At 56.4% G+C, this 13,242-nt stretch overlaps 1 protein-coding gene across 6 annotated transcripts in view; it reads left to right on the forward strand.

Moving 5' to 3' along the window:
- The first annotated feature begins 296 nt into the window (after positions 1-296).
- WNK2 (WNK lysine deficient protein kinase 2) overlaps positions 297-13,242 on the forward strand; it is a 116,580-nt gene continuing 103,634 nt past the window's right edge. For all 6 annotated transcript variants that reach the window (XM_072959117.1, XM_072959118.1, XM_072959121.1 and 3 more), the window contains exons 1-2: positions 297-542; positions 1,085-1,755. In XM_072959117.1, the coding sequence (XP_072815218.1) occupies positions 1,087-1,755 (669 nt within the window). In that variant the 5' untranslated portion in view covers positions 297-542; positions 1,085-1,086. The remainder of the gene's footprint in view (positions 543-1,084; positions 1,756-13,242) is intronic.

Below are 13,242 nucleotides of genomic sequence, written 5' to 3' on the forward strand. Positions count from 1 at the left end.
TCTTGAAGGAACCGGCAGCCTTTTTAGGTGGACAAACCAGGATGGCCAAGCCAGTTCTTGTAGGGGGGATAACAGACCGTCCATGACCAGCAGCCCCGAGGGGCATATTTCAAAGATCCTCAGGGGCCAGCAGTGCAGCCTAGAGGGGGAGCATGAAGGCCGCAGTGGGCCTGCGCGGCCCCGAGGTCCGGCCCGCAGGTGGCCGAGCGAGCCCGAGGCCAGGTGGGCGTGCCAGGCCCCGCCCCGCCGCGCCGGCCGGGGGCGGGCAGCCGAATGCCCCGCCCTCCTCGCGCGCCGGGTCGGAGCCGGTGCGGGAGCGCAGCCGCGAGGAGCCGAAGCAGCACGCGGGAGCGCGGCCTCGCAGCTGGCCGGCCCCAGCGAGCAACGCCGAGGGTGACCCGGCCCCAAAGCGCCGACCCTGGCCCTGAGAGCGACCCTGGACCCAGCGCGGACTCCGGGCCGGAGCGCGGATCCCGGCCCTGAGCGCGGCCTCGCCCGCCCCGGCCGCCCGGCCGCGGGCATGGACGGCGCCGGTTCACCCTGTGAGTGCCGAGCCCCCCGCCTGCCGCCTTTGTGTGCGCGCCGCGCGGCCGCAGCCCCCTCCCCGCGCGTCCCTCCTGCGCCCCCGGCCGCGTCCTTTGTGGAGCCGCCGCCTGTCCAGTACCTCCCGCTCCCCCAACCTCCTTGTTCCCTCTGCGGCCCTGGGCTGAGCAGAGCACGGCACCCGCAACCCCCCAACCCAGGCCTCCCAGTCCCATCTGCACCCCCACCCCCCTACCTCCCAGGAACATCCCGGTAGGCCCCCTTCGCCGGGGCAGGGCAGGGCACAGGTGCCCCTTTCCCCAGCCTCCTGTTCCCTCTGCAGGCTCCCCCGGGGTCCCCAGGGACAGCCCAGCAGGCCCCCTCCCTCCCAGCCGGCTCTCCCGGTCTTGTCTGTAGTCCCCTCCGCAGGGATAGCCCCGCAGGCCCCTCCGCGGCCGGGGCAGGCAGGGCGGGGGTCCCGGGGCGGCGCTGTCTCATCCCACGGCTCGGGCAGGTGCGGCGAGGCCAGCGCTCACACGGGCCTGCTTGTCCTTGCCCGCAGAGATGGACGGCGATGGCGGCCGCCGAGACGCCCCCGGCGCACTGATGGAGGCCGGGCGCGGTGCGGGGCCCGCGGGCATGGCGGAGCCGGCGGCGGTGCCGCGGGCGCGGGCGGCGCGGCCCGGGCCCCAGCGCTTCCTGCGGCGCAGCGTGGTGGAGTCGGATCAGGAGGAGCCGCCGGGCCTGGAGGCGGCCGAGGCGCCGGGGGCGCAGCCCCCGCAGCCGCTGCAGCGCAGGGTGCTCCTGCTCTGCAAGACGCGCCGCCTCATCGCAGAGCGCGCTCGCGGCCGCCCGGCCGCCCCCGCTCCTGCCGCTCCTGCCGCGTCGCCGGGCGCCCTTGCTGATCCCGGCCCCGAGCCCGCGGGCTCGCAGGAGCCTGGCCCGGACCCGGTGCCCGCGCCCGCCCCCGACGGCGGTCCCCGGGAGGAGGAGGCAGCGTCTGCGAGGAAGGAGGACGCGGAGGCGCCCGAGGTGAGGCCCGAGCTCGGGCGCGCACGCCGGGAGGAGCCCGAGGAGGAGGAGGACGACGAGGACGACCTCAAGGCTGTGGCCACCTCCCTGGACGGCCGCTTCCTCAAGTTCGACATTGAACTTGGCCGCGGCTCCTTCAAGACAGTCTACAAGGGGCTGGACACGGAGACCTGGGTGGAGGTGGCCTGGTGCGAGCTGCAGGTGAGGGGCGTGCTGGCTGCAGGTGGGTGGTGGGCAAATGCGCTCTGCCCAGGGCCATGCCTGGCCTTAGGCGGCCGTGTGTGTCACCCTCGGTGTAGGGGGCTGGTTGTGCTGGCGATCTGTATGGTGAAGGTTGGGGGATGGAGGCTGGACCTCCCGGCGTGTGGTATCTAAGGGTGACACAGGGTGGGCCAGTGCTGGAGAGTGGGCGCGTGGAGGGCGTGTCTATAGTGCTGCTCCGTCTTTACTCCTAATTCTGGGCCGTACTGACGCAGGCTGTCTGGATCGGCTGTGTATTTGCAGAAGCAGTGGTGGGGCTGCAGGCCCCCTGTCCAGGTGCGCACAGGGCGGTTTGGGGGACTCTGAGCTGCTCTTAAATGAGCACCTTCCTGTGTCCTGCAGGGTGTAGATGCCCCAGATGGGGATATCAGAGGGGCTTCTTCTGACCTGGGGTCTGTTTAAGGTGAGCCTGGTGGGCCCTGGGGCCTGTGGGCAGAGCCTGGAAGTATTGTCACTGGCTTCTTGGTGCTCCCAGATCCTGTTCGTTCACAAAATGAATGTGAGAGCAGTCTTAAAACCAAGTCGTGCAAAATGCAGGTGGGGTTTTGTTTGTATTCTTTTGTTTTGTTTTCATGGATGCAGAGGCTCTGGACATGCATTTTTCATAACCTTGCCCTCACGTTGACTGTGTCAGCCCTAGCCCTGGAAGATTATATAAACGGTAACTCAAGCTGCCCTGGGCCAGCCACGGGGCAGTGCCTGTCTCAGTGGGTGTTTACGAGCCCTCACTTGTCTGGGGGGACAGCTGTCAGGCACGGGGCTGGCCTGTGCAAGAGCTGGCTGTGCGGATGTAAGCCTGCCTCAGCACCCTGTAAAGTTAGCTGGGCTCTTCCAGTCCTGACGCAGGCCGCCTGCCACACTGCAGGCAGTCTGCCTTTCTGGCTCAGAAAGGGGATTTGGTTGCTTTGTCCTCTGGGCTTCTGCAGGCTGGCCTGTGTGTGTGTGTGTGTGCATGTGCGAGCTGGACGAATTCATCTGGTGTCCACCTGTCCTCAGCCTTTCTCCCAAGACAGAGTTCCAGAGACCACCCTTCCCCACTGTTCCTTGGTTCTGCTGTGGAAATACGGACTTTTCATGGTGGGTCCAGTGAACTGTTGAGTCCCTCAGGAGGGCCCGAGCTCCCCTCCCTCACAGCGGCAGGTTCGGGCCCTGCTGAGGGCTGGCCTTGGGGTCCTGGGGTGTGCGGGGACCGCATGGGAGTGAGCTGGGCATCACTGCAGCGTGTGAACACAGAGGACCCAGAAAGGGAAGACCAGAGAGGGAGGAGGGGTTCCTAATTCTACAGCGTGGCCATGTGCCTTCCCTCCCCACTTTCTTGCTCTTGCCAAGTGACCTAGTGTGGCACTGCTGGCACCCACTGAGGCTCTGCCGCGGAATGCCCCTGCAGGGTGGAGGGTGGGAGTCGGGGTGCTGCAGGAGGCGGGAGCTGGGTTAGACCTGAGCAGCAGAGCCCAGCTGATCTGGTTGAGGCATTGCAGGCTCATGTGACCCTCGGAGGAGGCTGTTCATCCCCACTCCCTTTAAGGCAAGACAGGTTGTTCTGCCCCCGGGTCCCTAAGCAGAGTGGCACCAGAGCGGAGCCTGGCTGCTGTCCAGGGGGCTTCTAGTCCTGAACTCTGGGTAGGAGTGGGAAGGTGGGAGCTGGCTTCTAATCTGTCTGGTTATGTTTCTTATACAGTAGTTACCGGGGGCCCCAAGCCAGCCAGGAAGCCGTTCTGATGTGCAGCATTTAGGGTCAGTTGCCTTTTGCTGGGCAGGTCTGAGAGGGTTTTACCCCAGAAGGACCCAGCTTAGGACAGCAGCTAAGAGCCTGCTGTGTAGCATCCTCCTCCTCACCAAACGGGAGGCTGTCGTTTCCCCTGTTTTATTGTTGAGAACCTTCCAAGGTCACCTGCGAGGATGTAGATGGCAGAGGGGGATTGCAGCATGATGGGAGGAGGCCACCAGCCTGGCGTGACTGTCCTTAGGAGAGGAGATGAAGGTGGAGAGCAGGGCACCACGTTGGGCCTCTTGGACCACCAGGAAGGGCAACAGGTGGCTTGCTGGCTTTGTGCCGGGGAAGGGGGTTTCCTAGTGCACAGTGTGGAGACCTTCAGCCTCCACCCAGCCCCCAGAATTCCCAGGCATCGGGGCTCCCAGTGGAGGACGAGTTGACAGGAGTATTGCCTTCGGTGCAAGGAGCTTTGCAGGATTCCTCCTGCCGTCTGACCCCCACCCTCTCTTCCCCAACCTCCAGAAGCCCCTCAGCCGGCAGGTTTGGAATGCCCTGAAAATCGACCTTCCAAAGTCTGTTTCCTCCTCCGACCCTTGGGACCATAGGGGGTTGTCAGCACCCGCAGGCCTGCCCCAGAACTGTGACAGTGTCACTCGCTTGCTTGTTCCAGGGTTCCCTGCCAAGGGAAGGAAAGGCCGCATTTTTGGACCTAATAAGTCCGGCTTGGAGAATGTGAGGTCCCTGACTTCTAATTTCCTTACATAATTTAGTGTTGAAAGAGCTTTGCAGAAAGAGCTGTATGTGTTCATATCACAGCCAAGGGCAGCGAGGTGTTTCCACGTCCTGAATTCTCCAGACGTTCAAAGCTGACATTGATTCTTTGGGGGGAAGCCATTTTAAAGTATTACCTTCCCTTCTGTTTCCTTTTGAATGAACCATTTATTTCTGGCACCAGAGCACGTTACAGTGGCAACAGGGGAGTGCGAACACACCCAGATCCACTGCATTCACCCTGGCTCACGTTTCCCTTGTCCCCACGGCCAGCTCCCGCCCCTCACAGACCCCATCCTGTCCCCATGAAATAGCTGGGGGCTCCTGGTCGGCTCTGGGCTGCCTGGGTGGGGAGCGGGGGAGGTCTGGGCCACCAGCCCTGCCCCAGGTGGCTCAGGGCACCCTCTTTCACCTGCTGATGCCTCTGAGCCGAAGGCGTGGGTCTCCGAGTAGAGAAAATGCAGCCAACCCGGATCCCGGCCAGTGTCCAGGAGCCTCGTCGGAGGCAGCCTTGTTGGCTCCTCCTGACCACCTGCTTCTCCTCTGTCTTCCTCGGAGCTTGGAGAGAGCCTTGGTTTTTAGCCTCCTTGGTCAGTGCTGCCCCCTCCCATCAGCAGTCCCCTGCCTTCAAGGGAGACCGGATCTCAGCTCCTCTGTGCTACCCCCTCCTCACCGAAGACTGCTGTGAGCGGCTGTTGCAAGGCTGGGCACTGCCTCTTGGGGGATTCCACTCAGAATTCGTGTTTCCCACACTATGTCCTGGCCTGTGCCCAGTGTGGGGGTCATTTTGCCTCAGGGAGGTACAAGTCCTTGTCCCTTTGTCTGGAGTACTTGCAGGGCCTTCGCAGGGGTATGAAAGTCCTAAAGAGGTACCATGGGGCCGGAGCCCCGGCCAGCCAGGGACAGGTGTCTGGCTCCCCCAGGTGCCGTGATGACTGTCCTCCTGCGGCTCTGCACTGCCCAGAGGTGACTGGGCCCCCATGGGGGCGGCCATGGCCTTGTGCTCCAGGCCAGAGCGGGGCTTGTGGGTGTGGGGATCACAGACCTGATGATGTGTGACCTGCTGGCATCTCCTTTGTGTGGCCACTGAGGACCCATGTGTTCCCAACTCAGCTCACCCCAGCCGGACCTCTGTGTCTCATTCACCCGCCTGTGTTCTCTTAATGCCCGTAGGGGCTTGTTGTGTGCGGCCATGCTAAACGTGCTGGTCCCCTCGCTGTCCTCCGAGGATGGCCAGGTCCACCTGCTGTTGATGTGCCTTGGCACCTCTCCCATGGCTGTGGGTGCCCCATTTGTCCTGGGTGCTGAGCTGGCACACCTGCCCATCCAGGTGTACCATCGCCTCTCATAGACAGGTCCTGCCATGCGGGGCAGCCCCAGGCCTGGGGTTGAGAGTTCCCTCCCATAGCATCATCATGTCGGAGGCTCAACTGCTGGCCTCGTCTGCTTTCAGAGGAGCCACAGGCAGCCCGATCCGGCTGAGGCGGGGAGAGGAGGGGCTCTGCGGAGAGGACGGTGCTTGTCTGCTGGACTAGGCTGCTTAGAAAGGGCTCGACTCAGTTTGCCTGGTGGTCACCCTCCTCTTTATTTTTATTTTTAAAAATCTGCTCAGAGCTTAATGTTGTCGGCAGAGGTGTAATTTGAAAGCAGTTGGGAGTCAACGCTGAGCTGACTTTCTCAAATGATACTTCCTATGCCGCCCTGACCACGGTTCTGGTTTGGCTGGCGAGCAAGGCCATTGCCAGCTGCCGCAGAGGCCTGTGAAGACGGGGCTTTCCTGACCTCCCCACCGGTGCAGAAGTGCGGGTGTCCAGAGCCCAGAGGCCCCTCCCCTGCCCCCAAGTGATGCTGGTGAGGTGAGTGTGGTCAGCAGTGATGGGCAAGCGGCTCGAGCTGTGGGTCACTTCTGTGGGCACACTGGGCATTGCAGCTTGTTCCTTCTTGGAAGCAGGTGCTCCTGTGGCTGCGTGTGTGCCTCTCCAGGAGGCTCTGGCATGTGAGGGTTCCAGGTGAAGCCTGATTCAGGCCTAAATTGTCCCGTGACCTGGACCCCAGAGGAGGGATCCCCAGACGGTCTAACTTGGGTGGACGGCTAGTGGGCATCTCCCGACATCCCATGCCACTTCTAGATGGTGGCTGGGGTATCACTCTGAGTTGGGTGAAACTTTGCTGGTGGACTGTTAGCCAGCATGTGATGGTGGCAGGAAAAAGAAGTGCCAAGAGGAGGGCAGAGAGTGGATGTTCCAGTGCTGGGTCTTGTGCCCAGGCTCAGCAGTGCAGGCCAGTGTGGTTTATTGGCTCACGAGGCATTTTTTGAGCATGTGTCCAGGTTTCAGCCCTGGGGTACCACAGCGAGCAGGACGGTCATGGTGGGAGAGCCGGGTTCTCACAGAAGAGGGATGTTTGCCAGAAGCCTGCAAGGAGGCAAGGGAGTGAGACTGGGGAGAGACTGTCCTTCAGTCCTGGGCTGGCTGGACCTGCTGGGTGCCTGCCACTCGCCTTCCAGCATGGCTGGGACTAGCAGCCCCCTGCCTGGTCGTAGGCATCTCTTGGGGCCAGTGCCTTGGGCTGGCTTTAGGCTGGAACTGGATGACGCCCAATGTGACAGCGCAGAGCTCCAGGTCACTACTTTGATGGAGGGGAGCTTGACCTAGTCCTGCAGGCTGCAGCCTTGGGTCTTTTTTGTGGTCTGTGTTGGCTGAATGGCAAGGTGGGTGCCAGCGTCTGCCTGATGTGGTACGAAGGGGTGTCGGGAGCCTCGCAGCCAGGCTGGGCACCTTGCCCATTGCATACAGACACTGGGAGCAGGGTGCCCCGCTGCGTTCAGACCCCAGCCCTGCAGCTTCCCAGCAGGGAGGCCATAGGGAGGGCATCTGCCTTTGAGAACCTCAGTTTACCCGTTTGTGCATTGGGGATAGTGCCGGCCGACGTTCACAGGGCCATGGGGAGTGTTGAGAAGTACGTCCAGCACTGAGCATAGAGCAGGCACTCAGAGTTAAGCCTCTTTTCACCCCACACTCACTGCTTCCTGCAGCTTTAAGAAGCAGGGATTGAAGCGGAGAGCCAGCCGAACCTGGGGGAGCAGGGAGGCCTGCCTACGGCTGGAGGCGGGTCCCTGGGGTGGCGCTGGGGCCCCAGGCAGATTGAGGGCCTGTGCACCTCTGCCTGAGCACCTGGCTGCTGCTGCTTTATTGTCTGAGCTGCAGATAAGGACGGGGTGTGAACGCAGCAGCTGGAATCTCTAAGAAGCAGATTAGGATCTGCCTCTGGACACAGACGATCCAAAGGCTGTGTTTTGGGTGGAGAGTCCCCCCACCCTCCCCGCCCTCACCCCGTGAGACTGCAGAAGCCTGTCCAAGGTTGGCAGCCTGAGTCAGCTGCAGGGTTTCTTGCTTCAAATAGTTTTCAAATCCGGTTCTACTCCCAGGAGGCTGGAAATCTAAGATTTCCTGGACTGCTTGATTACTACCTCCAATTTATGTCAGCTCTCTTTAAATATATGGTAAAGTTTTTGGAAAAGAATAAAAGAAAAGAGGTCAAGGCAGTGTGGTTAAGAGAAACAGATCAATGGAACAGAATAGAGAGCCTTGAAACAGATCCACCTGAATATATGGTCAACTGACCTTTGACAAAGAAGCAAAGGCAATAAATGGAGAAAGATGGTCATTTCCCCAAATGGTGCTGGAACAGCTGGACATCCACATGCAGAAAAATGAATCTGGACACAGACCTTATACTTTTCATGAAAATTAACTTTAAATAGATCATAGACCTAAATGTAAAATGCAAAACTGTACATCCCCTAGAAGAAAACATAAGAGAAAACCAAGGTGACCTTGGGCTTGGCAGTGACTTTTTGGATACAACACGAGAGATGTGATCTATGGAGGAATAACTTTATAAGTTCAACTTCATTAAAATGAAAAACTTCTCTGCAAAGGCCTATAAGTGAATGAGAAGACCAGATGCAGACTGGGAGGAAATCTTTACCAAACACATACCTGACAAAGGAGTATTACCCAGAATATATCAAGAACTCTTAAAACTCGACAGTAAGAAACCAAACAACCACATTAAAAAAAATGGGCCAAAGACCTTTTCTGTGGGTCAGGGAAGGGGGACACAGAATCACGGCCCCCTCCTTGTCTCTGCTTTTTTTTTTTTGTATATATATAAATTTTTAATTGAAGTATAGTCAGTTTACAATGTTGTGTCAATTTCTGGTGCACAGCACAATGCTTCAGTCATACATGAACCTACATATATTCATTTCATATTCTTTTTCACCATAAGCTACTACAAGATATTGACTATAGTTCCCTGTGCTGTACAGTATAAACTTGTTGTTTATCTATTGACCTTGGCTTCTTGAACAGAGGAAAGCACGTGGAGGGGGAAAAGTGGTCCAAAGACCTTAACAGATATCTCATCAGAGAAGATACACAGATGGCAAAAAGCACATGAACAGACACTCCGCATCATATTTCATTAGGGAAAGGCAAATTAAAACAATGAGATACTACTACACACCTATTAGAATGGTTAAACACCAAATGCTGACAAGGATGTGGAGCACCAGGAACTCTCGTTCTTTACTGGTGGGAATGCAAAATGGTACAGCCACTCTGGAAGACAATATGGCAACATCTTGCAAGCTAAACATATTCTTTTATTGGGAAGATGTTAATTATTTCTATTTATTTATTTATCATTATTTAATGTAGGTGCTGGGGATTGAACCCAGGACCTTGTGCATGCCCAGCACGCACTCTGCCACTGAGCTACACCCTCCCCCCAAAACATATTCTTACCATAAGATTTAGCAGTCATGCTCCTTGGTATTTATCTGAATAAGTTGAAAACTTACGTCTGCACAAAAACCTGCCCACTGATGTTTATAGTAGCTTTTATTCATAGTTGCCAAAACCTGGAAGCAGTCCTTCAGTAGCTGAACAGATAAATAAACTGTAGTACATCCAGACAATGGGATTCAGCACGAAAAAGAAATGAAGTTTCAAACAATGAAAAGATACGGAGGAACCTTAAACGCATATTACCGAGTGAAAGATACCAATTTAAAAAGACTGCATACTGTATGATTCCAACTCTGTGACTTTGCGGAAAAGGCAAAACTATGGAGACTGTGAAAAGGTTGCCAGGGGTTGGGGGGAAAATTTAGGGCAGTGAAACTATAGTTATGGATACACGTCATTATAAATTTGTTCAAACTCATAGAATGTGCAACACCCAGACAGCCATAATGTAAACCATAGACTTTGGTTAGTAATAATATATTAATATTGGTGCATCAGTTTTAATAAAACGCCACACCAATGCAAGATGTTAATAACAGGGGAAACTGGGAGTGAGGGAGTGCAAGGGAACTCTGCACTTTCTGCTCAGCCTTTCTGTAAACCTAGACCTTCTTTAAAAAAATAGTTAATTAAAAAACAAAACAGTGTAACAGCTACATTAAAGTTTGTGGAAATGAAAGAAAAATTACCCCTAGTCCAAGTGAATATAACTACTTATTATTTTTGCATCTTAACACCCTCAAGTTCTTGTTCCCACACACATATTTGTTTTTAAACTACAGCTGCAATCCTTGGGTATCATAGCTTCTAAAATCTACCTTTTTGCTTCTAGACAGTCTGTGAATGCTACTTACTGGTTTGCAAGGAGAGGCTGTGGTTTGTCTCTGTGCTTGCTGTTCTGGTCCTCATGGAGGGCTTGTCCAGAAAGCTCTGCCCAGCTGTGCTCGGCGGGGAGGAGGCTGCAGGCTGGGCAGTGCATCCCTGGCCATAGAGAGGTGGCCACGGGTCAGGGGCTCCCTGAGCATCTGCTTCTGGGGGCCTCTGTGCTTGGGTGGTCTTCATGCCTTTATGCACATGTCTAGAGAGTCTGGGCAGGTGGTCCCCCTCACACCCCACTTCCCCGAGGACCAGGGCTGGCCAGTTCTTGAGCTGGACATATTTCCCAAGTGTTCAGGAATGTGGGGTCTCTCTCTGGTGGGTCCAGAAATTAAAGATGTCATGGCATGAGCCCTGCCCAGACAAGCCAGTGGAGTAGAGAGGGGTGCTTGGCGGGGCCTGGTACCCACGAGTCCTCTGGTTTGTGCAGGGCCATCCTGGCTTGGCTTCCGGGGGCCTCCTTGGCAGGGAGGTGCCAGCCTGGCTGTCAGCTGGCTGTGGGCAGGATGCAGGCCGGAGGACAGGGAGGACGCTGTGGCATGGTGAGGAATTTCTTCGATGTCTAGATCCACGTGTGAGTTCATGAGGTCCTCAGAACCATGCTGAGAGGTTTTGAGACTGTGTTTTCAGAGATGAGAAGGAGACTTGGGAGGTGGCTCACATCCAAGCTTTCACGGAGACAGCAGCTGGTGGCCTCTCCTCGGGTTGTCATCTTTCACGTGTGTTCAGAAGGCTGCTGTGGAAAGGGGTGCCACTAAGCAGGCTTGGAAAGTGCTGGGCCAAGCACGCATTGCTGTTGTGGGGCTTCGCAGAGCCTTTAAAACACTCGCTGTGTTGTGATGCTGTCGGTGGGTGGGGCGTGGGAGGCCTTGCACGCCTTCCACCTTTTCTTTCATCTTGCAAATGTCTCGTGGGACCTGGATGGGCTCTGGGCAGTGTTGTGTTGGCTGACTGTTGGTAGAAGTGTGCGTGTTACCATGGTGTGCTTTGGCTTTGTTGCAAACACCATGGGGGTTCCTGTCTCACTCATCGGTGGTACTGTTGGCAGCACTTGGATCTAGACATGGAAAGCTGGCCTTGCCCTTGAGACTCCCGGCCTGTCTCAGGCCAGAAGCTGCCCTGGAAGGACCTGTCTTCCTTCCAATGTCGACTTTTCCCCCCAAGCCTCCTGCTTTACTGGCTCTTTGTGTGCTTGCTCAGGAGTGGATAAGCTGGGAAAATTCTCAGCTGCAAGCCAAGTGTGGCTAAGCAATGCAGACCTTTGATCATCCCCAGGGCCTGCCTGGCTTAGCAGTGTCAGCAGGAACAAAGGTGCCCTCCCACTTTCTCAACTACTTTCCTCAGTCACGTTGGATTTGTTCTCAGGCTTGTTGCTTCTTGGTGACAGAAAGGCTGCCATAGCTCCAGGCATCACAACCATAATTTGAAGGCAAGAAGCAAGCAGGTGGTTAGGTGGAGGTTAGGTAGGGTGTCCATATCTTAATCCATAAAGGAAAATGCTTACCAGGAAGCCTCTTTGGTTTTTCTGGTTAGAATGAGGTTGTGTGGTCTCCCTTGGCTACGCAGACATCTGGGAAAGGGCTTTGTAGCATAGATAGGTTATGATTCCCTGGGGCTGGGCACTGTGGGTTTTGTTGGTAGAGAGGGGTGGCAGGCTGTGGGCAGGGAGGTGGGAAGGGGGCACCTGCCTGTGTCTGTCTTGGTTACTTTGTCCCCCCAAGGTCTTGTTGGTGCCCAAGTGCAATGAGGCCCTCCTCTGCCTGGGCCTGGCTTTAGAACAGAACAACCCACATACTCCTGGATGCCTCCAGGGGCTTCCACTTCCTGCTCCTCCACCCTCCCACCTCCAGGCGTCTGGGGCCGGGATCCTGTGACCTCCCAGCTCTCCACCTGCCAGCCCCATCCTCCCTCCTTCCCTCTTTCTCTAGCTTTCTCCTCTCTGCCAGCAATTTAGTTTTCATTTCCCTACGAACTTTTTATTTTGGAAAACTTGGACAGGAAGGATGGGGTTACTAGGGGTTAACATTTTGCCACATTAGCTTTATCTCTGTATCTTTGTGCATGTTTTATTCTGGCCCATTTGCACCTTGCCCTGAATACTTCAGCCCATGTTTTTTATAGGAGAGAGGACATTTTCCTACAAAGCCACAGCTGTGTTACATTCAGATCTAACTTGGATGTTGTCAGCCATGTGTCTGACGTGGACCGTGCCTCCCAGTTGCATTCCTAATGGTTTTCCTGTTTGGATCCAGGATCCAGTCAGTTGGTTCATGCGCTGCATCTGGTTGTCATGTCAGTTTTAATATAGAACAGTCCTTCCACCTTTTAAGTATCCTCATTGCTGAATCTTTTGCAGCACTGCCTTTTTCTCCAATGGAGGCTGCATTCTGAGTTGGCAGGTGTTCCCACACGACTGCACTGGAGCTGTGTTTCCGGCGCTGGTGCCCCATGGGTGGTGCTGGTGTCGCTCACAGGCACAGGGTGGGTTGGCCCCCTGCAGGTGACGTTGACTGGGCTCTCTAGGCCGAGGTGAGTCCACTGTCGGTGGTGAAGAACAGATTCTGCAAGGGGGTCACTCTGCTGCCCCCACGACCTTTGATCCATGACTGCAGCATCCTGGAACGATCCTGCCAGAATCATCCAGACCCTTTGGAAAGACAAAGCTGATCACGTTAATCCGCCTCCCAATGGGCAGTTGGTGGCAGAGGCAGGACCTGAACCAAGTCACTTGGGCACCCTGCCAGGAGGCTGGACTGCAGGCGTAGATTGCTCCAGGGCTCAGGGCTGCCCGGCCTCCTTCCTTCCTGCACCTGAACAGGAATGACCCAGCTTGTTTTTAAGTTGAATGGTTGATCCTTCCAGGTCTTGCACTTAGCTAGGGGAACCCCAACAGTCTCAAGCTCTCCTGAGCCCCAGGGTCAGGAGAAGGGGGACTTTGCAGTGGGACTTGCTGTCAGGAGGACCCAGACGTCCAGGGGACCGTTTACCCCGGGCTGCGGTGGCGGGGGAGGGGAGGGCAGAGTCCCCCCACTGTGCTAGCACTGCACCCGAGTGAGTGGGGGTGGTGAGGATGGGGGGGTGGTAGACGATGGCTTGTGGGGTTTTGGGGGCGATGGTTCCAACTACATAAATTCCGAGGAAGGTGAGAGACATGACAGATGCTGAAACCTGACAGAAAACTGCCCCAAATTTCCTTCCTCTGACATAGCAGTTTTCACTCTGGTACGTGTCCTTGTCTCTTTTTGATGTTCT

The sequence above is a fragment of the Vicugna pacos genome, chromosome 4, assembly GCF_048564905.1.
Source record: "Vicugna pacos chromosome 4, VicPac4, whole genome shotgun sequence".
Classification (NCBI taxonomy): Eukaryota; Metazoa; Chordata; class Mammalia; order Artiodactyla; family Camelidae; genus Vicugna; species Vicugna pacos.